This window comes from Octopus sinensis, linkage group LG23, assembly GCF_006345805.1.
Source record: "Octopus sinensis linkage group LG23, ASM634580v1, whole genome shotgun sequence".
Classification (NCBI taxonomy): domain Eukaryota; kingdom Metazoa; phylum Mollusca; class Cephalopoda; order Octopoda; family Octopodidae; genus Octopus; species Octopus sinensis.
Window position 1 is genome coordinate 11,372,039 of NC_043019.1, and position 26,432 is coordinate 11,398,470.

Sequence of the window (26,432 nt, forward strand, 5' to 3'; positions counted from 1 at the left end):
GCCTTTTATATACATGGAATTAAATTGGGAAGAGGGTGTTCTTTGTTATTTTGAAGTTGTATGTGTATGTATGCATAAGTGTGTGTATGTGTTTGGAATTTTTGGAGGCTTGTCTAGAGAGAGAAAAAAGGAAATTGCATTGAAATTGCATCAGTTCTCATGTTACCCAACTGTAGAAAGGGCTCTTTTTCTGGGATGGTTGAAATTAATGACAACTCAAAAAGTTAATTTTCTCTCGGTCATTGACTTTTCAATCAGTTCTTATGTTACCCATCTGTAGAAAACAGAATGTATTGAATGGTTTTGGAATGTCTATATGTGTGTGTTGGTTGTTTAACCATTTTGTTACTGTATTTATTTTGAGATACTCTGTGTTTCTTTCAATTAATTTCAAATATAACAAAGAATTTAGTAAAATAACTTAGTTACCATTAAGCTAGTGTTAGGAACATAAATTGTGATTAAGGTTTGGTAGAATATTTTAATTCAAAATTTATGAAAACAAGATATTTGTTCTCAGAGCCAGAGGTGGTTTCAGCCAGGTTGGTATCAAAAGGGTTAAAAATATCATGGTGACTTTAACCCTTTTGTTACCTTATTTCTGTTGAGATGCTCTGTGTTTCTTTCAATTAATTTCAAATATAACAAAGAATTTAGTAAAATAACTTAGTTACCATTCAGTTAGTGTTAGGAACATAAATTGTGACTAAAGTTTGGTGGAAGATTTTAATTCAAAACTTAAGAAAACAAGACATTTGTACTACAGAGCCAGAGCTGGTTTTGGCCGGGTTGGTAATGAAAGGGTTAAATGAATTTTTCCAGTTATTTTAGTAACTGTGATGGGAATATTATTAATAATAGTATCCAGTGATAATATGATTTGGTTCATCAAAGACACTACTTTATGTTTTTTAGTAAGGATTTCTCATGTGCTTATAAATATTTGTTTTTTCTTTATACATTCAGTTTAGGTAAGAAAATGTGGTTCCATTGCCTTCCATTAATTTGGGTCTTTTCTTGGGCATCTGAAGAAGGGAAAAATCTTGACTCTGATGGGTTGTCTATGGATTCTTGCACAAGAGAATTGTTGATTTCAACTAACTCACGTTTTCTTTTATTCTTTTACTTGTTTCACTCATTTGACTGTGGCCATGCTGGAACACTATCTTGAAGGGTTTAAGTTGAACAAATCAACACTGGGACTTATTTTTTTTTACGTCTGGTATTTATTCTATTGGTCTTTTTTTTTTTGCCGAACTGCCAAATTACAGGGACATAAAACACACCAACACTGGTTATCAACCGGTGGTGAGGAAGACAACACAGACAGAAAGTCACTGCATACATAGATATACATACATACATACATATATATATATATATATATATATATATATAATATATACACACTTATATATGATGGGCTTCTTTTAGTTTCTGTTTACCAAATCCACTCACAAGGCTTTGGTATAGTAGAAGACACTTGCTCAAGGTGCTATGCAATGGTACTGAACACAGGACCATCTGGTTGGGAAGCAAGCTTCTTACCACACAGCCACAGCTAAAAGGCATGAATTTTTTGTAAATAAATCTCTCAAGATATGAAAGTGTTAAATAAATCCTGACTATTTCCTTTTTCTGAAAAAAAACCACACACACACTCATACACACCTGTCTCCTTATCTATTTATATGTACGTATCTGTCTATCTACCTATACATATATAAATTTGAATTTTCTTATGTTTCTGCCAGTCTCCTCAGCCAAATGATCTGAAGCGGAAGGATACATTCCAAGGCCCGGCCACACACAGAGGATGTACCGACGTATTTTTCTTGGTCCTTAGTGCAGCTTTCCTTGGTGGAATGGTAAGAAGCAAGTCCACAAATGGATAATTATTTTTCCTCTTGTTTTTGTATTAGTTCTATGTCTGTATTTGTCTTGTGAAAGGTAGGAGAGTCCAGTTTGCTGGACATTGTTGTAGAGCTGAAAAAGAAGTAATTTCTACTCTTCTCCTCTGGAAGCCATCTACTCGCAATACCAGAGGGCGCACACTCTCCTACCCTGATGTAATCTCCAGGGATACAGGCATCCAGCAACAGGACCTCCGTAATGATGGACCATGAAGTCTGGCGTAGCATGGTAAATTCCATTGTCTCGACCACGGTCGAACAATGATGATGATGATGATGATTTGTCTATATATGTGTGTAAAATATCATACATAATTTGTATGCATAACAGCTATTTTAGTGTGTGTGTAACATTTATTATATTGAATGTGTCTATAATGGGTTTCAAATCTAAAATATTGATCTGTTGGAAGCTGTCCAGAGACGTGCAACCAGACAAATACCCTTTATCAGTTTTTACTAACCATATCTTGAACATATTGCTTCTGTGTGCAGCAACACACTAAAGTTTATATGTCCAGCAGTTGACTTGGTAGACTCGCACAAGATTATCAACCAATTTTTTTTTTGACTACTTTGGTCACCTTTTTTTAAATTCCGTGCACCTCTGCCAACCTTGGACATGCTTTTGAAACACTAAAACAACACCGCATCAATGACTTTTGAGAACATTTTTCACATTCGGAATTGTCAAAGCTTGGAATAAACTACTAGCATCCATATTCACATATATATATATCATTATCATCATCATTTAGTGTCCATTTTCCGCGCCAGCACGGGTTGGACGGTTCAACTGGGGTCTGGGAAGCCAGGAGGCTGCACGAGGCTCCAGTCTGATCTGGCAGTGTTTCTACAGCTGGATGCCCTTCCTAACGTCAACCACTCCGTGAGTGTAGTGGGTGCTTTTTACGTGCCACCTGCACAGGTGCCAGGGGAGTCAGGCATCGGCCACGATCGGTTGGTGCTTTTAATGTGCCACCGGCACAGAAGCCAGCCAAGGCGGCGCTGCATCGGCACGTTCGGATGGTGCTTTTATGTGCCACCGGCACAGAAGCCAGTCGGGGCAGCGCTATATATATATATATATAATATATATATATATATAATATATATATATATACACACACATGCTAGGGCGGACTTAGTCTCTTGGCAACTTTTAGACCAAGGCCCACTCACAACTACAATGTTATCTTCTTTTTTTTTTTTTTCTGTGAAAAGTATCCTTTTCAACTGTCTACAAACACAGCCAGGCTGAAATAATTAATGCATTCTTCCAGGAGTGAATAAAAATTTCTCAAACTTGAGGGGATGGGCCCCCGTATATGAATTTTAATGGTGCAGGGGCCCACTTGCCATCAGGCAAGCTGGCAAGTCCGCCAATGCATATAGGTATGTATGTATGTGTGTGTGTGTGTGTATATATATAGGCTCAGGGGTGGCTGTGTGGTAAGTAGCTTGTTTACCAACCACATGGTTCCGGGTTCAGTCCCATTGCATGGCACCCTGGGTAAGTGTCTTCTACTATAGCCTTGGGCCGACCAAAGCCTTGTGAATGGATTTGGTAGACGGAAACTGAAAGAAGCCTGTCGTATATATGTATATATATATATATATGCATGTGTGTGTTTGTCCCCCTAGCATTCCTTGACAACCGATGCTGGTGTGTTTATGTCCCCGTTACTTAGCGGTTCGGCAAATGATACAGATAGAATAAGTACTGGGCTTTCAAAAAGAATAAGTCCCGGGGTCGAGTTGCTCGATTAAAGGCGGTGCTCCAGCATGGCCGCAGTTAAATGACTGAAACAAGTAAAAGAGTATACACACATATATATGTGTGTGTGAAGTTTTTTATTCCACTTAAATGTGGCTAACCACTAGGGTGGATGCTACTGTAGCTTGCAGCCCCAGGAGAACATCTGTCAATAACCAGCTGGGGAAGATGTTCCCCTGGGGCTACAAGCTACAGTAGCATCCACCCTTAGTGGTTAGCCACATTTAAGTGGCAAATATACTGCACATTGTCGTGCAGCTACTGTTTATACCTCGTTCAGAGATTTATTATATATATATGGTAGAATATCATCATCATCATCATCGTTTAACGTCGGCTTTCCATGCTGGCATGGGTTGGACGGTTCAACTGGGGTCTGGGAAGCCCGAAGGCTGCACCAGGCCAGTCAGATCTGGCAGTGTTTCTACAGCTGGATGCCCTTCCTAACGTCAACCATTCCAAGAGTGTAGTGGTGATTTATGTGCCCCGACACCAGGGCAGAGAGGCTGGCAAACGGCCACGCTCAGATGGTGTTTTTTACGTGCCACCGACACAGGTGCCAGACGAGGCTGGCGAACAGCCACGCTCGGATGGTGTTTTTTATGTGCCACTGACACAGGTGCCAGACGAGGCTGGCGAACAGCCACGCTCGGATGGTGTTTTTATTGTGCCACCGACACAGTGCCAGACGAGGCTGGCGAACGGCCACGCTCGGATGATGTTTTTTTTTGTGCCACTGACACAGGTGTCAGACGAGGCTGGCAAACAGCCACGCTCGGATGGTGTTTTTTTTTTGTGCCACCGACACAGGTGCCAGACGAGGCTGGCAAACGGCCACGCTCGGATGGTGTTTTTTATGTGCCACCGACACAGGTGCCAGACGAGGCTGGCGAACGGCCACGCTCGGATGGTGTTTTTTATGTGCCACCGACACAGGTGCCAGACGAGGCTAAAATCCTCGATACATTATTTATTATATATTTGAAAAAATGAATAGAAATGGTGTTTCTGATAATTTTTCTACTTTGATAATTGGATGTTTATAAGTTCACGAAAAAGGTGACTCTGACAGCAGTTTCTAGCTTAAAAGCAGTTTTCAAACTGATATTTTAGAGTTTTGTTATTCACTCTTTAAATAGGGAATGTTTATTTACAAACATACACACACACATATACATATTCCCATCCATAAACATAGAGACACACAAAAACGATCTTACGCATACACGCATGCAGAGAAACACAAACACACACATACATGTATTCATTCTCCTGCTTTTTTTTTGTGTGTGTGCATGTACATATGTATGAATGTATGTGAATGAATACTTATATGTATTGTGTTTGTATTTCTCGCATGTATGTATGTGTAAGGTCCTATATTTTGTGTGTATGTCTATGCATATGTATGTATATATATATATATATATATATATATATATATATTATATATATATGTATGTTGACAGTATACAACCATTATATCGCCCCACCCGTACATATCTCTATGAGATATTTAGAAATTTAATATTTCTCATTTCTAATGGACGCAGTTTGTGTGTCAAGTAGCTAGCTTGAGGCGATGGCTTCATGGAGCTAATCAGCGACAGCTTTATCCTTATTTTTAAGAATGCCATATTAGTATGGCGATAACTATTAATATATGTATATATGTATATATATATATATATATAAAGTACAAAATGGGTCAAGAACACAAAACATCCGGACAGCTAGTTGATACAAAAATGGGACAACAAAACATCCAGATAGACAATACAAAGAAAACAAGGACAGGTCATTCGAAGCTTTCTATTCTCAGTCAAGAACCGGATCATCCTCACAATTCCGGCTGATTAATCTTGAGATTGGTCCAATCTGGCCAGCCCCAAGGAAAAACTAAGCTAAGGGTATCAGATTCCTTGGAAGAAATTGCGAAATTGTAAGGATGATCTGGTTCTTGACTGAGGATAGAAAGCTTCAAATGACCCGTCCTTGTTTTTTTGCATCGTCTATCTGGATGTTTTGTTGTCCCTTTTTGTCTCACCTAGTTGTCCGGATGTTTTGTGTTCTTGTCCCATTTTGTATTTTATATATATACTAGCAGTATCGCCCAGCGTTGCTCAGGTTTGTAAGGGAAATAACTATAAAGCATTTTTAGAGAGTTATAGCCAAAAAATAGCAAAAAAATGGAAAAAAATGATGGTAAATTTTTTTTGAGAGTAAAAAAAGGTGGAGTTGCGTCCCCTAGACAGTTTGCGGTTTGTGTTTCTGATTCTCGACCCATGTCGAATTTATCGATTTTTTTCAGAACTGGGGGAACTTTTCAAAATTTTCGCTGGCGTTAGTTTGAATTATGACATTGGGCTATGTGTGTGTCAAGTTTCATCAGAATCGGTTGAAAGCCGTGGTCAGGGTGAGGGAACAAGAAAACAGACACACAGAAACACGCACAGACAACTGCCGTTTATATATATATATATATATATATATATATATATAATATATATATATATATATATATATAACAAAGTTGAGTTGTGGGGTATCGCACGAGTGGAATTATATACGAAAGAAGGTTTGAAAATGCAATTTAAAAGATGTTTTACTTTACCGGTTTCACTCTTTGGAAAAAGATTGTCAAACGTAACATGTGGAAGTTTGGTTGCGTTAATTATGGGTTGTTACCAAAGACTGTATATATATATATGTAATGTAGCAATTTGCAACAACCATAATTAACGCAACCAACTTCCACATGTTACTTTTGACAATCTTTTTCCAAGAGTGAAACCGGTAAAGTAAATAAACATCTTTTAAATTGCATTTTCAAACCTTCTTTTGTGTATATATATATATATATATATATATATATATATCTCAAGATTAATCAGCCGAAATTGCGAAGATGATCCGGTTCTTGACTGAAGATTGAGGGCTTCGAATGTCCCGTCTGTGTTTTTTTTGTGTCATCTTCTAAATGTTTCATGTTCTTGTCCCAGTTTGTATATTTTTTTACTTTTACATATATATATATATATATAGCGGCGTACGTACACTTTGTTCTCTTATATATATATATAAATATACTTTTTATTTTTTTTTTCCTGCAGATATATGTATTCTATTTGTCACTGTTTTATGGCTGTCCATACCGTCTCCTCTATGGCATCGATAGCTGGGGAAATACTTGCAATCTGAAGAATGAAAAGATTCCCAGTGTCCATTATTCAGGATTAGACACAACACATTTGACGTAAGACATTTGGTTTTTTACATCTCTTTTTTTTTTACCTCCTCTCCCTTCTCTCTCTCTCTTGGCTATTTCTGTCTCCTTCATTTTGTCTCTCGTCTCTCACTTTTATCTTTTCCTTTTCCACCTCTTTCTTTTTGCCTTTGTTTTCTCACTCACTCTCTTTCTCTTACTCCTCTCTTTCTCTTCTTTATTTCCTTCTTTCTTCCTTCCTTTCTTCAGCTTATTTCTTGCCTTCTTTTTTCTTTCTTCCTTTCTTCTTTTCTTTCTTGCCTTCTAATAAATCCCCCCCCCATTGGTAAGAAACTCTCAAGACAGCCAAACAGCAGGAAGTCTTCAAAGAAGAAACCCACCCCCACCTCAGGCAAGTTTCTCAGCCCTTAACTTCTTACACTCTAAGAGGGCCCGGGGTCACATCCAAATCATAACTCCTGTGTACCCTTCAGCTGACACCTTTTGGATATCAGACTTGTGCATTTAAACCACCAGGAGATTCCACCCAGTTGTAATTCCTCTCCATTGACTCAGCTTTTAAATTTATACTTAATCCTTTAGCATTCAGATTCCTTTGTCAAATGTGATGCTTATTTCATCATCATCGTTTAATGTCCGTTTTCCGTGCTAGCACGGGTTGGACGGTTCGACTGGAGTCTGGGAAGCCAGGAGGCTGCACCAGGCTCCAGTCTAATCTGGCAGTGTTTCTACAGGTGGATGCCCTTCCTAACGCCAACCACTCCATGAGTGTAGAGGGTACTTTTTACATGCCACTGGCACAGGTGCCAGGGGAGGCTGGCAACGGCCACGATTGGTTGGTGCTTTTTATATGCCACCGGCACGGAAGCCAGTCAAGGTTGGCACTGGCATCGACCACGTTCGGATGGTGCTTTTTACATGCCACTGGCACAGGTGCCAGGGGAGGCTGGCAACGGCCACGATCGGTTGGTGCTTTTTACATGCCACCGGCACGGAAGCCAGTCAAGGCGGCACTGGCATCGGCCATGTTCGGATGGTGCTTTTTACATGCCACCAGCACAGGGATCACAACTACAATTTCCATTGATTTTTGATGTTGATGTACTTGACTCAATGGATCTCCTCAAGCACAGGATCAAAACGGTGTTTCTTTACTTGCCACCTGCACAGAAGTCAGTCCAGCGGCACTGGCAACGACCGGGTGCCAGTCATCGAATTTGGTTCAATTTTATTCAAATTTATTTGAATTAACCATGCATTATCTTGTAACATTGAGATTTCAATGATGTGATTGCTTATTTTTAGAATGACATTGTAGGGTAGGTGTGAGAGGTGAGAAGCAGCTGGCTTCACCCTTTAGCATTCAGATTATTACTCCGTCAAAAGAAATGCTTATCCACATTGTTTTGAATTAATCAGGCATTACCTCGTAACTTTGAGACTTCATCGACATGATTGTTTTATTTCTAGAATAATATTGTGAAGTAAGGCGCAGGAGTGGCTGTGTGGTAAGTAGCTTGCTTACCAACCACATGGTTCTGGGTTCAGTCCCACTTCGTGGCATCTTGGGCAAGTGTCTTCTACTACAGCCTCGGGCCGACCAAAGCCTTGTGAGTGGATTTGGTAGATGGAAACTGAAAGAAGCCCGTCGTATATATGTGTTTATATATATATAGATATAGATATATATATATATATATATATATATATATATATATATGTATGTATGTATGTATGTGTGTGTGTTTGTCCCCCCCAACATCGCTTGACAACCAATGCGGGTGTGTTTACGTCCCCGTTACTTAGCGGTTCGGCAACAAAAGAGACCAATAGAATAAGTACTAGGCTTACAAAGAATAAATCCTGGGGTCCATTTGCTCGACTCCAGCATGGCCACAGTCAAATGACTGAAACAAGTAAAAGAGTAAAGAGAGTAAGTGTGAGAGGCCAGATCTGGCCAGTTTGAACGTAAAACTGGTGGAATATTTTGGCCAGAGATTGCCATTTTAACCCCTTAGCATTCAGATTACTCTGTCAAATGTAATGCATAATTATTCACATTGTTTTGAATTAGTCATGCATTATCTCATAGCTTTGAGATTTTGAAAATGCAGTTGTTTATTTTTAAAATGACATTGTAAGATGTGTTACAGGCTGGATGTGGCCAGTTTGAACATAAATCATGTAGAATATTTCGTTTTGGGATTTGGTTTGCAAGATTCTTTATATGAGTTTGTGTGTTGAAGCATATTCTGTTGTCTGGGGAGAGTCATTCTCTTTTAGTACCTTATTTATTTAACACACTCACCGGTAAAATTTCCACTTATTTCGTCTTTTTATTTTCCTAAACTTTTCGTTGCGTCTTGCAACCTTTTCAATGTCAATGGACAGAGTCAAGACTATTGAAAAGGTTGCAAGACGCAACGAAAAATTTAGGAAAATAAAAATAAGAAAAAAGTGGAAATTTTACTGGTGAGTGTGTTACATTATAAGGTACTAAAAGAAAATGACTCTCCCCAGACACAACAGATCATGTAGAATATCTTGGCCGGATATGACCAGTTTAAAGGGTTAAAGAAGAAAAGACATTGGTTGGCATGGTAACAGTGAAACGTCATCACCATCACAGTTACTCAGTTACTTCTTTTGAGCCTGGTACTTATTCTATCTTTTCCTCTTTGCCAAACTGCTAAGTTACAGGCATGTAAACAAACCATCGCTGGCTACCAAAGGGTGGGTGACAAACACAAACACACATGTATTTTCATCTGTCTCTGTCTTTCATTTTTGCACCAGGTACCTATTTACATATACAAACCAAAGTTCGCATGTAGAGGAGACCGTCTGTGTGAAGGAATGTCCACGGCAAATAATCAGAACCCAGAAAGAACTGGTGAACTTCACAGAGGAAACCGGTTCAAACCTCTGCCGCTATGATGGTTCTGTTTGTCCCACTCTACCCATTGCAGCTACGTGAGTACTGACTTTAAAATTTCAATAAGTGATCACAGCTACATATCATCATCATCATCATCATCATTTAACGTCCGCTTTCCATGCTAGCATGGGTTGGACGATTTTGACTGAGGGCTGGCGATTTTAGCAGTTTTGTAACTTCTTGCGGAACCCCTGGACTGTACTGGCGGAACCCTAAGGTTCCGTGGAACTCTGGTTGAAAACCACTGCGCTATGCACTAAGCTTTCAAAACTACACTGCACCCCTTACTTCATGCCGTGACTGCTACCCTACACCTCCTGCTCTCACTCCCCTGCTACAATGCATTTGACTCAAAACATGTCCTCCCTATGTAACTCACAACCTGGGGCTAAAATACCAACCACAATCACCATTACATTACCACTTCTACTACTACTACTGCAGATTGAATTTTGTATTCTCAGGATTCCACTGTTCCACCGATGTGTCCCATTTGAAAATGAAATCAATAAAGTTGTCAGAGCTTTGAACGATGATGTCTTTCGTGTAAGTACCCAGCATGCTTTGCTTCACGATTCAGTTGTATCTTTCTTGCCTTTTCTTTTGTCTTCTCCTTGTTTCAGTCATTGGAGTGCGACCACGCTGGGGTCACTGACTTTCAAAGGTTTCAGTTGAACAACTTGACAACCAATGCTGGGGGAACAAACACACACACACATTCATACATACATACATACACACACATACACACACACACACATATATATATATATATAAAAAGGGTAAAGACCCCCTTCGGTCATGAATGACCATGGGATTGCACCTAGAAAGTTACCTTCCTAGACACAAGTCCGGGCAAGGTGGTTTATGGAAGACCAGCAGTCGCCCATGCATACCAGCCTCCCCTCTCCACGCCACCAGTGTTATCCAAGGGAAAGACAAAGGTCGATACAGCTTGGCACCAGTGACGTCGCAACTCATTTCTACAGCTGAGTGAACTGGAGCAACGTGAAATAAAGTGCCTTGCTCAAGAACACAACACGCAGTCCGGTCCGGGATTCGAGCTCACAACCTCACGATCGTAAGCTCGATGATCTAACCACTGAGCCATGCGCCGTATTTCGTCTGTCGTTACGTTCTGAGTTCAAATTCCGCTGAAGTCGACTTTGCCTTTCATCCTTTCGGGGATCGATAAATTAAGTACCAGTTATGCACTGGAGTCAATGTAATCGACTTAATCCATTTGTCTGTCCTTGTTTGTCCCCTTTATGTTTAGCCCCTTGTGGGTAATAAAGAAATATAATTTATCGAACCTGAAAGGATAAAAGGCAACGTGGGGCTGTAGGGGTGGTTGAACTCAGAATGTGAAGACAAAATACCACTCTGCCAGCTCAGAAGCCTTTCTTTTTATACAAGATATAAAATGATAAAAATATAAAGAAAAAAACAAATGAATATATAATAAAAAAAAACAGAGAAGAGAAAGCTAAAAGGCAAGTTAAGTAGGTTTATAATCAAACTAGAAAAAAAACAAGACTCAAGGCTAAAAGGTTTTTACTATTTTTATGACTCACTGAGTTGACATACTCTGAAAGAGCAAAAAAACAGGATAAAAGTTTCATGCTTGGCTGGTTTCAAAGTACAAATATATCTGTGTTTTAAGTCCATGCCCATCAATGCGCACACATACTCACACAGCCTATATATATTCAAACACACTCACACACAATCATCACATAATATTCATACATACACTTATAAATCTTGCATTTTCGAGACGACAGCTTCTATTCCCCTTCATTTGTAGCAGCGGTTCTCAACCATATTTTTTGGTTCATGAACCCTGTTGATTCTTATTTTATTCAAGTGGACCCCCGTAGCAATTTCATATTTAAAAAACCCCTATTTTTTTTTTCATTTTTATAATTAATTATTATTAGAAGTTCTTTTATTACTTGTTCCAGCCATTTGACTGTGGCAATGCTGGAGCACCGCCTTGAAGTGTTTTTGTTGAACAGTTCAACCCCAGGACTTATTTTTAAACCTAGTACTTATTCTCTCTGCTGAAACGCTAAGTTACAGGGGATGTAAACACACCAACACCGATTATCATGCGATGATGAGGAACAAACACAAAGATACGCACACATACATAGAGATATACATACATACATATATATATATATATATATATATATATCGGGCATGGCTGTGTGGTTAGGGAGCTTGCTTCCTAGCTATATGGTTTCGGGTTCAGTCCCACTGCATGGCACTTTGGGTAGGTGTCTTTCACTATAGCCCCGAGCTGACCGGAGCTTTGTGATTGAATTCAGTAGGTGGAAGTTACTGCCGTGTGTGTATATGTGCGTGTAGGTGCTTGTGCCTCTCCGAAAGAGAGAGAGGGATATATATATACATATACATATATATATGACAGGCTTCTTCCAGTTTCCATCTACTCACAAGGCAACCATGTGGTTAGGATCATAAAATCAACATGAAATTGTGATGGAAGAAGTTTTTTTCTCCATGACAGAACATGGTAAATGTCTTGTTTACAAGTCTGAATGTGCTCTTAGCATGTTCAAACTGGTATTAACATTGCATTTTTACTTATCGCCACTTAGCGCACTTACCCTTTTCTTAGTGTATTTCTGTTGGAATATACTGCCTTTGTTTCACTTATTTTTGAAAATAATGATGAGTTTGGTCAAATAACTTTGGTGTTTGGATCATAGATTAACATATGATTGTGGTGGAAGAAAGTTTAACCCTTTCGTTACCAACCTGGCCGAAACCGGCTCTGGCTCTGAGTACAAATGTCTTGTTTTCATAAGTTTTGAATTAAAATCTTCCACTAAACCTTAGTCACAATTTATGTTCCTAACACTAGCTTAATGATAACTAAGTTATTTTACTAAATTCTTTGTTGTATTGAAAATTAATTGAAAGAAACACAGAGTATCTCAATAGAAATAAGGTAACAAAAGGGTTAAAGTCACCATGATATTTTTAACCCTTTTGGTACCAGACTTGCTGAGACTGACTCTGGCTCTGTAGTACAAATGTATTGTTGTCATAAGTTTTGAATTAAATTCTTCCACGAAACTTTAGTTATAATTTATGTTCCTAACACTAGCTTAATGATAACTAAGTTATTTTACTAAATTCTTTGTTATATTTGAAGTAATTAAAAGAAACACAGAGCATTTCGAAATAAATACAGTAACGAAAGGGTTAAAATCAGATCATTTAAACTCCTTTGCTACCATATTTCTGTTGAAATATACTGCCTTTGTTTCAAATAATTTTGAAAATAATCCAGGCAGAGTATTTGGGCCAGATATGGCTGCTTTAAATGCTAAAGGGTTAATTTGAATCACTTTAAAACAGAAAGTTTGAATCAGCTGAGGCGGTCTCAAAAAGGTTAATCATTTTGCCATTTCTGAATATGCATACACACACACACACGGATGTAAACCTAAACTTAGCACCAATCCTAACTTACCAAAAATTTGTGTTATTTCTCTTTCAGAAAATTGCTGTTGATCTCGAAACCTCCTGGAGGGAAATAGTTTATATGGGTCTGTTGTCGATAGGTAAGTGCTTTAGTGTTTCACAGGCTAATTCAAAATGAATGGTACGATGCTGTTTATTCAGGTGTTGCCCCATAAGGAAGAAGAGGTACCCAATTACATTATATAGCAAGAATGCTATATAAAAGGCGGCGAGCTGGCAGAGACGTTAGCACGCCGGGCGAAGTGCTTCACGGTATTTCACCCGTTGCCAAGTTCTGAGTTCAAATTCCGCCGAGGTCGACTTTGCCTTTCATCCTTTTGGGGTCGATAAATTAAGTACCAGTTTCGCACTGGGGTTGATGTAATCGACTTAATCCGTTTGTCTGTCCTTGTTTGTCCCCTCTGTGTTTAGCCCCTTGTGGGTAGTAAAGAAACATATATAGCAAGAATGGGACCCCACCACATTGGTATAGACACATACATGATTACCTCGACCAGCATCTTCCAGAATGCAGGATTGGCCATGCCGGTGTGAATGATCTGTAATTGATGGTCTGCCACCACCCAGTTCCCCTTTGTGATTTTTTCCCTTTGGGGGTATCTGAAAGACAAGGTGTTCATACCTCCACTTCTGCAGAACTTACTTTAGCATTCAGATCAATTAATCAAATATTATACTTATTGATCCACATTTTTTTAATTGATTATATATTGTCTTGTAACTTCAAGGTTTTGAAGATATGATTGTCTATTTTTAGAGGGACATTGTAGGGTAGGTGTGAGTGGCTGGATCTGGCCAGTTTCAACAATATTTTTTATTGCTTCTAGCACTGATGAAATACTGTCCAGTAGAACATCCAGAGCTGGTTTCAGTTCAGTGTTATTTAACCTTTTAGCATTTAATCCGGCCAAATCTGGCTAAAATATTCAGCCAGTTTTATTTTTAAATTCGCTAGATCCAACCTCTCACACCTACCCTACAATGTCATTCTAAAAATATACAAAAACACCATTGAAATCTTGAAACTACAAGGTGAGTGGCTGCGTGGTAAGTAGCTTGTTTACCAACCACACGGTTCCGGGTTCAGTCCCACTGCGTGGCACCTTGGGCAAGTGTCTTCTGCTATAGCCTCGGGCCAACCAAAGCCTTGTGAGTGGATTTGGTAGACGGAAACTGAAAGAAGCCCATCGTATATATGTATATATATGTGTGTATATATATATATATATATATATATATATATATATATATATATATATATATATGTGTGTGTGTGTGTGTATGTTTGTATGTCTGTGTTTTTCCCCCAGCATCACTTGACAACCGATGCTGGTGTGTTTATGTCCCCTTCACTTAGCGGTTCGGCAAAAGCGACCGATAGAATAAGTACCGGGCTTACAAAAGAATAAGTCCCGGGGGTCGAGTTGCTCGATTAAAGGTGGTGCTCCAGCATGGCCGCAGTCAAATGACTGAAACAAGTAAAAGAGAGGATAAAGTGAGAAAGAGACTAGTTCAAAACAATTTAAATAATTAAGTATTACATTTGACGAAGAAATCTGAACACGAAAGATTTAATTTAACCTCATTCAAAATTTCTTCAGATTCCTTCTTGATTTCAGCAATCTTTGAAGCTGCTGTTCTTCTTCTTCTTCCAACCAGGACTCACGCCATTAGCCACAAAGAATAATCTCTAATTCGAGCCTACTCTAAGCTACTAAGAATGCGTGTGGCAACTTGAAGATCCACCCACCACACGCAATAGACTGGCGGTTGCACGGGCGCAAAAGCTACGTTGTTATCCTCATTCCGTAAATGGTGGCTTTTAACGGGTGGAGTGCTGAACCATCCTGGGGTACAGAGGATTCGCAATTCTAGACTAGGGTCTGAAAGTTTACCACACCATAGTGGGTTACACCATGGTTCCTCTGCTTTGTAACAGAAGTAGGAAGAAAGAGTGAGAGAAAGTTGTGGTGAAAGAGTACAAGATGTAATTTAAGAGATATTTAGCTGTCATTTCTAGCAGATTGAGTGAGCACATAGAGGCTTTTTTGTTAGCTTGTAATAATTATAATTGTTGTTGTTATTGTGATTAATGATGGTGGTGGTGGTGGTGACTGCTGCTGCTACTGGTCCAAGTATGGCATCACTTTTTTTTTTTCTCAAATCTTGTTCTGTGCTCTCATAACTCAGTGATGAACCTCTATGTGGTCATTGATCTTGTTAGAAACAGCAGCTAAATCATACCTTACTGTCTTAAAAGTAGGGCAAGAGACAATGTAGTTGTAGATTAATTTGAAAAAACAAATGGAATGATCATTGCTGAAATGCTTTATGATATAAGCCTGTCTACTTGATGAGGGTTGACCCTGGGCTAAACAACAACACCACTAGTTTATCAGCAAAGGAGCCTCTATGTGGTTGCCCACCTTGCTAGAAATAACAACAAAAACTTTACAGAATTGTTTTCCTCTCTTGCAGCCCTGTCCATAATCTTCCTGGTTATAATGAGATTTTTGGGGGAATATATAGTTTGGCTTGTGGCTGTTGTTGTAGCTCTCACCCTCCTGGGACTTGTGATTTTCTGTTGGTAAGTATAGCTTGCTATCTATTGGTGAGTACCCCTCTGTCCTCTCTGCTAAAGACTACCTTAGCAGACCATGAACAGGAGTAGTTTTTTCACCCCTAAATATTTATAATTGAATATACATTCCTTAGTTACTATAATTTATTAGTTTCTTTTGTATATTCTTAGTTTATGCATGTGTATGCAAATATAGTATTGGTATATCCCATTTATTTTCATTAGAAATTAAATAAATAAAGAATTTTGACATGAACGAATATTTATTTCCCCCCACTATGTGTTAAGAGGAATTCTTTGGAGTTTGAATAAATGTAACAAAAGCAAAGTTTGAAGGCAATATTAACCATTTTTCATACTTTCTAGGGGTTAACAAATAGGAAATAACACTTGCTACCCAAAGACAAAAATCATGTTATACAGTATTATTATTAAGTACTAGCAGTATCGCCCGGCGTTGCTCGGGTTTGTAAGGGAAATAACTATATAAGCATTTTTAGAGAGTTACTTCCCTTATAGATGCCAATACGGGCTTTCTTACCCATTTCTGTTTTGGTGTCTTCAAGCCATGAAGTCGTTGTTCTAAAAGAACGCTGGTCTCCTTGACAACGCTTTACGACGTTGATTTCCTTAAACTCCCTTCCCCACAGCTTCACGAGGGAGGGAAGAAGGGGGAGAAGCAAACACAGGTGCAGGTGTTTGAGCGTGGACGCCAACTCCGCCGCCATCGACACACGAAAAATTATGCATTAAAATGGAATAAAAAAATTATGTTAAATTATTTTTAAAATCGTAGACTCATCGTTGACGCGCGCTAATACTCAGACGGGCTCGATATTAATCACGACTATAAGATACCCGAATTTGGTTAAACTGCACCGCAAAATGTGGGAGGAGTTAGGAATCTAAATCGAAGGGGACAGACACTCACACAACTACAGTTTTATATATATATAGATTTAGTAAGTTGCAAGTTAGTCTGGTGGCTAAAGAGGAAAAAACAAAATGGCAATGTCTATCAGATTTGATGTATGGATGCTAGGGAAATATGTCCTGTGTGCCACATGAAACCCATGAGGCTGGCAAAGGATTAACTGTTGTGTTCTTTATTGTAGGTATCAATATTATGCTTTGCAGAGAGGTGATAAGGCTGCTGTTAAAGTATCCAAACCTGCGGATGAACCTGCGTTGTGGCTTTTTGTCTCCCTCTTCATGTCAGTGGTAACTGTAAGTTGGAAACTTATACTTTGGTTAATATCACAACCACCACCACCACCACCATCGCCACCACAGTCAACACCAACATCATAATCACCACCATCGTGATCAACACCACCACCATCACAACCACCACCACTACCATCACAACCACCACCACTACCATCACAACCACCACCATCACAACAACCACCACCATCACAACCGCCACCATCGCCACCACAACCAACACCAACAACATCATAATCACCACCATCATGACCAACACCACAACCATCACAACTACCACCACCACCACCATCACCTCCACCACCAACACCAACAACATCATAATCACCACCATCATGACCAACACCACAACCATCACAACTACCACCACCACCACCACCATCACCTCCACCACCAACACCAACAACATCATAATCACCACCATCATGACCAACACCACAGCCATCACAACTACCACCATCACCACCATTACCATCACAACTACCACCACCAACACCAACAACATCATAATCACCACCATCATGACCAACACCACAACCATCACAACTACCACCATCACCACCATTACCACCACCACCACCATCACCTCCACAACCAACACCAACAACATCATAATCACCACCATCATGATCAACACCACAACCATCACAATCAAAATCATTACCATCTTAATCACCACCATCACAACCACAGTCACTACCATCATCACTATTTTACATCATATCGTCCCATACCCCACTCTCATCTTCATCACCTAATAAGGCCAGAGTGCATGACCTGTCCCCTATTTCTATTGCAGATAATAATCATACTGCTCATCATAGCATTACGCAAGCACATATCTTTGGTAAGTCATCCTCATGCATTTCCTTAAAGACTTCTCTCTCGTTCTATATGTCTTCTGTTCAACCTTCTCTAATCAGTGGCTCTCAACTATTTTCTTACTTAAAGGGTACCATTCGAGTGTGATTGTTACCAACGTCGCCTTACAGGCACCTGTGCCGGTGGCATGTGTAAAAAGATTTGAGCGAGGTTGTTGCCAGTAGCACCTGACTGGCCCCCATGCCAGTGGCACATAAAAAGCACCCACTACACTCTCAGAGTGGTTGGCATTAGGAAGGGCATCCAGCTGTAGAAACTCTGCCAGATCAAAATTGGGGCCTGGTGCAGCCATCTGGTTTGCCAGCCCTCAGTCAAAATTGTCCAACCCATGCTAGCATGGAAAGCGGACGTTAAACAACGTGTGTAAAAAGATTCAAGCGAGGTTGTTGCCAGTACCGCCTTACTGGCCCCCATGCCGATGGCACGTAAAAAGCACCCACTACACTCTCGGAGTGGTTGGCATTAGGAAGGGCATCCAGCTGTAGAAACTCTGCTAGATCAAGATTGGGGCCTGGTGCAGCCATCTGGTGATCGTTACCGTCACCTTACTGGTACCTGTGCTGGTGGCATGTGTAAAAAGATTTGAGTGAGGTCCTTGCCTGTACCGCCTGACTGGCCCCCGTGCCGGTGGCACGTAAAAAGCACCCTCTACACTCTCGGAGTGGTTGGCGTTAGGAAGGGCATCAAGCTGTAGAAACTCTGCCAGATCAAGATTGGGGCCTGATGCAGCCATCTGGTTCGCCAGCCCTCAGTGCAGCCATCTAGTGATCGTTACCAACGTCACCTTACTGGTACCTGTGCTGGTGGCATGTGTAAAAAGATTCAAGTGAGGTCATTGCCAGTACCGCCTGACTGGCCCCCGTGCCGGTGGCATGTAAAAAGCACCCACTACACTCTCGGAGTGATTGGCATTAGGAAGGGCATCCAGCTGTAGAAACTCTGCTAGATCAAAATTGGGGCCTGGTGCAGCCATCTGGTTCACCAGCCCTCAGTCAAAATTGTCCAACCCATGCTAGCATGGAAAGCGGACGTTAAACGATATGTGCAAAAAGATTCGAGCGAGGTCGTTGCCAGTACCGCCAGTCTGGCCCCCATGCCGGTGGCACATAAAAACCACCCACTACACTCTCGGAGTGGTTGGCATTAGGAAGGGCATCCAGCTGTAGAAACTCTGCTCGATCAAGATTGGGGCCTGGTGCAGCCATCTGGTGATCGTTACCAACGTCACCTTACTGGTACCTGTGCTGGTGGCATGTGTAAAAAGATTCGAGTGAGGTCATTGCCAGTACCGCCTGACTGGCCCCCGTGCCTGTGGCACATAAAAACCACCCACTACACTCTTGGAGTGGTTGGCATTAGGAAGAGCATCCAGCTGTAGAAACTCTGCTAGATCAAAATTGGGGCCTGGTGCAGCCATCTGGTTCGCCAGCCCTCAGTCAAAATCGTCCAACCCATGCTAGCATTGAAAGCGGACGTTAAACAATGATGATGATGGAGGTCCCTTTTGATTTCTGTTTTGTTCTGATGGTCCCATCTTTCAAAGTTCTTATTTTGCTTTTCACTCATTAACTTGTAATAGGGAAAGAAACCAAGCTCTTTCTTGCAATAAATACATCTAAGCCAGAAGTTTCCATGGACCCTTAAAATACATCTTGTGGATCTCAGGGGCCATGTGGACCCAGGTCGAGAACCGCTTCTAATACACTTTACCTAGCCATCCTGCTGATCCACAAAGGGAGTTGCTGCTTGGTTGCTGGACCTACTGGATATAGCAGCTAAATCTCCCTCAAATCACACCAAACTGGGTTAAGAGAGCTACTTTGTGGTCGATAACCTGCTAGAAATAGCAGCCAAATATCTTTCATAATGCATACCATCGTGCCAGTCCATGTAAAAAGCACCCATGTTGGACCACATGATTAGCACCCATGTTAGTGCCACATAAAAAGCATGTAGCACACCCTATGACAGTGCTCTGCAACCATTTTTTGCACATGTGGTACACTCTTTTACTTGTTTCAGTCATTTGATTGTAGCCATGCTGGAGCACCGCCTTTAGTTGAGCAAATCAACCCCAGGACTTATTCTTTGTAAGCCTAGTACTTATTCTATCGGTCTCTTTGCTGAACCGCTAAGTTACGGGGACGTAAAGACATCAGCATTGGTTGTCAAACGATGTTGGGGGAACAAACACAGACACACAAACATATACACACACATGCATATATATATATATATATATATATATACACACACACATATACGATGGGCTTCTTTCAGTTTCTGTCTACCAAATCCACTCACAAGGCTTTGGTTGGCCTAGGGCTATAGTAGGAGACACTTTCCCAAAGTATCACACAGTGGGGTTGAACCCGGAACCATGTGGTTGGGAAGCAAATATCTTAAACCACACAGCCACTCTTGTAAACAAAAAAAGAGAAGGAAGAGCACAATTGGATCCCCTACGTCTCTTGTAGAATGACTGGAACGGTTTGGGGTCATTGGTCTGATCAAGGCCAACCTTGGGCTAAACAACAACACTTCCCATCATTCAATTCTATTTTCCTCTTTCTCTCTGCCACTGTCATTGTCTCTCTCTCTCACTCTCTCTCTCTCTCTCTCTCTTTTTGTCTTTCTCGCTCTTTGTCTTACGCTGTCATATTCCCCTTTTCTCTCTCTCTCTCTCTGTTTCTCTCTCATTCTCTCTTGCTCTCTCTCTCTGTCTCCCCTGTTTCTCTCTCTCTCTCTGTCCCTGTTTCTCTCTCTCTCTTTTTGTTTTTCTCGCTCTTTGTCATCCTCCTCTTTTCTCTCTCTCTCTCTCTCTGTCCCTGTTTCTCTCTCACTCTCTCTCTCTCTCTCTTTTTGTTTTTCTCGCTCTTTGTCATCCTCCCCTTTTCTCTCTCTCTCTCTCCTCTCTCTCTCTCTCTGTCCCTGTTTCTTTCTCTCTCACTCTCTCTTTCGCTCTCTCTTACAGGTCAGTCAACTTTTCAGGGAAGCTGGTAAGGTTGTGACCGATATTCCTCTACTGAATCTGCTACCATTTGTGGTAAGTTTTGTATTTAATCATCACCGTCACCATAATCATCATCATCATTGTAAACAGCAACAGCAGCAGCATCACCATGATCATCATCATCATTGTAAACAGCAGCAGTATCACCGTCATCAACATCATCATCATCATCCTTTCTATGGTCAGATGTCCATCCTGTCATCAACCCTCTCTTGTTTTCAAGCAAGGTAATATTTCACTATGGCCAGACATATTCTTGTAGGTTATTGGAATTGAACGACACTGCTTGTATAACAGGGACACTCATTTACGACAGTCATGTGATGTCATGACAAGAAGACACCAACTCTCAATAGGTGGTTCATCAACTTTTAGACATTAAATTATGTTAACTTATTTATTTATTTACTAAAATGGCAATTACAATAATATACATATATATAACATATTATGCTTTACATAATATAATATAATATATATTCTGTTACTTGTTTCAGTCATTTGACTGCAGCCATGCTAGAGCACTGCCTTAAAGGGTTTTAGTTGAAGAAAATGACCCCAGGACTTATTCTTTGTAAGCCTAGTACTTATTCTATTGGTCTCTTTTGTTGAACTGTTAAGTTACAGGGATATATATATACACCAACATCAGTTGTTAAGTGATGGCAAGCAGACAAACACACACATAAAAACATACATACATATATATATATATATATTACGGAGATGTACTTGCATAGTGAGTGACTGGATCTGAGATCGAGTGCTGGAACGAAAACAATTGCAGCGTGGAAGGTATTTATAAGCCATTTAAGAAACACACAAAAACCGTTAGATTCACTTCAACATTTAAATTTAATTTGTCAAAATATTTTCGTCGCTTTGAGACTGCGACCTGTTCACTGACCGCGGTCTCAAAGCGACGAAAATATTTTGACAATTAAATTTAAATGTTGAAGTGAATCTAACGGTTTTGTGTGTTTCTTATATGGCTTATAAACACCTTCCACACTGCAATTATATATATATATATGTATGTATGTATGACAGGCTTCTTTCAGTTTCCATCTACCAAATCCACTTATAAGACTTATAAATACACCAACATCAGTTGTTAAGTGATGGAAGCAGACAACACACACATAAAAACATACATACATACATACATATATATATATATATATATATATATATATATTACGGAGATGTACTTGCATGTGAGTGACTGGATATGAGATCGAGTGCTGGAACGAAACTTGCACGTGGAAGGTGTTTATAAGCCATTTAAGAAACCAAAAAACGTTAGATTCACTTCACATTTAAATTTAATTTATATTTGTCAAAATATTTTCGTCGCTTTGAGATGCGACCTGTTCACTGACCGCGTCTCAAAGCGACGAAAATATTTTGACAATTAAATTTAAATGTTGAAGTGAATCTAACGTTTTGTGTTTTCTTATATGGCTATAAACACCTTCCACACTGCAATTATATATATATATATGTATGTTATGTATGACAGGCTTCTTTCAGTTTCCATCTACCAAATCCACTTATAAGACTTTGGCCAGCCAAGAGATATAGTATAAGACACTTGCCTAAGTTGCCATGCAGTGGGACTGGATGGATGCCATTGGTTAATAATTTAGTTTTGTTCCTCAGAGTTAGTTGGTCTCATACCTCCAGCATTCTGGCCCCCTGCCCTACTCATTTCTCCACCCCATATCACCCTTATAGCATCCACTCCTCACCCATCACGAAGTAACCATTATCTCCAGTTTTTCCTCCCTTGAACATCATCCCTCTGGAATCTTCTTTCTGCTCACATCTTCATTTTTCTTTGTAAAAGACAGATGCCTAATATCACAGGATCCCAAATTAATGCAGTAATGTTGCTGCTTGCCTTCTGATATTTCAGGGTTGTTCCAAGCCAATATAATGATTGCTTGCCCTTAAGATTGTGTAACAGCAGTTTGCCCTCTGATATTACAGAGTTATGCCAAGAAGATATAACGGTAGTTTTCCCCACTGACATTACAGGGTTATTCCAAGTTGATTCAACCTGTTTGCCCTCTGACATTACGGGGTTGTTCTAATCCAACATAACCAGTTCTCCCCCTGTTGTTACAGGGTCATTCCAAGCCAACTTAACATCTGTTTGCCCTCTGATATTACAAGATTATTCCAAGCTGATACAACCACCTGTTTGCCCTCATATTACAGATTGTTCTAAACAGGTGGCTAAAGGGGATCGATGGTCAAAAAAGTTTGGCGACCCCTGTTCTAAACCAACATCGCAACTGTTTGCCCTGATCTTACAGAATTGTTCCAAGCTGATATAACAATTGTTTATGCTCAAGACAATATGGCAGCTGTTTGCCCTCTGACATTACAGGGTTGTTCCATGATGATATCACTGTTCACCCTCTGACATTACAGGATTACTCCAACCTGATATAACAACTGTTTGCCTCCTGATATTATAGGGTCACTCCAAGTCAATGACAGTAACTTGTGGCCTGAAGAGAACTTGTACATAGTTCATGGACCTGCTAGAAACAGCAGCCATTTATATCTCATATCATACTTTACCATCTTACAAAAGCACACATTGGATAATGTAACCTAGTATACACTGCCTGAATAAACAATGGGATGGTCATGGCTAGAATGTCCTTTTTGATCTGTTGGATGAAAACTAACTCAAACCTAAACAAGCACACCCCACACAATATACTCCAACAGCCAGACTATCATCATCATCATCATCATAATCATTTAACATCCATTTTCCATGCTGGCATGAGTCGGATGGCTTGACAGGAACTGGTATGGTCAGGGGGCTACACCAGGTTCCATAGTCTGTTTTGGTTTGATTTCTGTGGCTGGATGCTCTTCCTAATGCCGACCACTCTACAGAGTGTACTGGGTGCTTTTTACATGACACCATCACCAGCGCTTTTTAAGTAGCACCAGCACTTTCTACATGGCACCAGCACCCACACCAATGCTTTTTACTAGGCACCTTGGCTTTATGATCTCGTGCCCGGACAGCAAGAACTTCAACAAGTACTAAAATCTTCCAGAACATTCTTCTCACCTATTTTTTCTTTTTTCTTTTACAGATTTTTTTCATTATGTTTGGAGTTTTGTCCTTCCTTGTCTATATTTATATATCAATTGAAAGTTCAGGTAAGCTGTTGTCCATCACGAATTCTTTATTATCTTTTAAGGGTCACTAACGGCAGGTTTTTCTATTTTCTTTTTAATGCATGTATTGTGGTAGGGGTGTGTTAAATAATAATAATGAAATTATTGTATACAGTGCTCAGGTGCACCACTTGTCAAAAACCCGTATAAAGTAGATGCGGTAATGTACAAATGTCTGGGAAGTGAACAGTGTATGAGTCAGATACATGCTTGCGTGTGTATGGAGGGGAGAAAATCAGGTGTAGTGTTGGCGAATCTCAGGAAGCATGGAAGTTTTGAAGGATGCAGTGCTCTGACAACTTAACCCATAGCCATTTTCTTAGTGTATTTTTGTTGAATTACATTTCATCTATTTCAATTAATTTTGAAAATATTTGAAGAATTTAATAAGATAGCTTTGTCATTATTAAGCTGGTGTTTGGAACATAAATTAACATGGAACTTTAATGGAAGAAGGTTTCTATTTTAAATTACTTTAACCCTTTTGTTACCATATTTCTGGTGAAATACACTGCCTTTTGTTTCAATTAATTCTGAAAACACTGAAGAATTTAGTAAACTAAATGTCATTATTGAACTTAAATTAACATAAAATTTTGATGGAAGAAGGCTTTAATTTAGAACACTTTTAAAACTGGAAGTTTTCATCACAAAACTGGTAGTGGTAGCTCTTCTTCTTGTTACTACTACTACTACTACAACTATTACTACTACTACAAAACACCTATATTTTTGTTGGAATTCACTGCCCTTTTTTCAGTTTTGAAAATGAAGAGCTTAATAAAGTAACATTGTCATTATTAATCAGATTACTCTATTTATAAATTAACACAGAATTTTGAGGGAAGAAGGTTTTAATTTAGGTCACTTTAAAACAGGAAACACTACAATAAGAACAAGGGAATTCTCAGGCAGTTTTGGTATCAAAAGGGTCAATATAGCTGCTATTTCTACCGTTTCTAGTAACTCCATAGAAGTTCTGTTGGTGACCTGTTCTCTTAGTCCTAAGACCAATTCCAGTTCTTGTTTCTGTTTGTCTATTATTCAGTTTCTTATTACAGTTATTTTGAGATGAAACCTGTCATCAATTATAAGACATGTCATAATATTGTTTTTTGCTTCTTTTTTTTTAATTATCCCTGCCTCTCCATTTCTTGTTTCCCAGGAAACTTAGTTGTTGAAGAGAAAACACATTATGTCCACCTTGAGGAGATCAAAACCTTAACCGTGAGTTGTACTTTCTCTCTAAGGAAAACCATTGTACTATTTATTGTGTGTGATTAAGAATTTCCAAACTAAAGGCAGTGACCTGGCAGAAATGTTAGCACACCAGGCGAAATACTTAGCGGTATTTCGTCTGCCGTTAGGTTCTGAGTTCAAATTCCGCCGAGGTCGACTTTGCCTTTCATCCTTTCGGGGTCGATAAATTAAGTACCAGTTACGCACTGGGGTCGATGTAATTGACTTAATCCCTTTGTCTGTCCTTGTTTGTCCCCTTGTGGGCAATAAAGAAATAAGAATTTCCAAACCACATGGTTCCTGCTTATTTTCCAGTACACTGCATCGTTGCTACATGTGTCTTCTACTACAGCCTCAAATTAATACCTTAACTTTTTAGCATTCAGATTATGCTGTCAAATCGGATGTTTATCTATTCACATAGCATTTAAACCAGCCATATCCGGTCCAAATATTCTACCTGTTTTAAGCTCAAACTGGCCAGATCCAACTTCTAACACCTACCTACAATGTCATTCTAGAAATGAGGTGGTGAGCTGGTAGAAACGTTAGCACGCCGGGCGAAATGCTTAGCGGTATTTCGTCTGCCGTTAGGTTCTGAGTTCAAATTCCGCCGAGGTCGACTTTGCCTTTCATCCTTTCGGAGTCGATAAATTAAGTACCAGTTACGCACTGGGGTCGATGTAATCGACTTAATACCTATGTCTGTCCTTGTTTGTCCCCTCTATGTTTAGCCCCTTGTGGGTAGTAAAGAAAAAGGTATTTCATCTGCCGTTACGTTCTGAGTTCAAATTCCGCCGAGGTTGACTTTGCCTTTCATCCTTTCGGGGTCGATAAATTAAGTACCAGTTATGCACTGAGGTCAATATAATTGACTTAAGCCGTTTGTCTGTCCTTGTTTGTCTTC

The 26,432-nt window shown here is 39.8% G+C and overlaps 1 protein-coding gene across 5 annotated transcripts in view; it reads left to right on the top strand.

Annotated features, from left to right (window-relative positions):
• The window catches only part of LOC115223592 (choline transporter-like protein 1), a 69,921-nt gene that overhangs the window by 29,969 nt on the left and 13,520 nt on the right, over window positions 1-26,432 (top strand). For 4 of the 5 annotated variants that reach the window (XM_029794242.2, XM_029794241.2, XM_036512363.1 and 1 more), the window contains exons 3-13: window positions 1,755-1,868; window positions 6,804-6,946; window positions 9,713-9,889; window positions 10,319-10,400; window positions 13,390-13,453; window positions 15,852-15,960; window positions 17,070-17,181; window positions 17,981-18,028; window positions 21,038-21,109; window positions 24,202-24,268; window positions 25,452-25,513. In XM_029794242.2, coding sequence (XP_029650102.1) covers window positions 1,755-1,868; window positions 6,804-6,946; window positions 9,713-9,889; window positions 10,319-10,400; window positions 13,390-13,453; window positions 15,852-15,960; window positions 17,070-17,181; window positions 17,981-18,028; window positions 21,038-21,109; window positions 24,202-24,268; window positions 25,452-25,513 — 1,050 coding nt within the window. The remainder of the gene's footprint in view (window positions 1-1,754; window positions 1,869-6,803; window positions 6,947-9,712; window positions 9,890-10,318; window positions 10,401-13,389; window positions 13,454-15,851; window positions 15,961-17,069; window positions 17,182-17,980; window positions 18,029-21,037; window positions 21,110-24,201; window positions 24,269-25,451; window positions 25,514-26,432) is intronic. The other variant, XM_036512364.1, reaches the window with a different exon arrangement.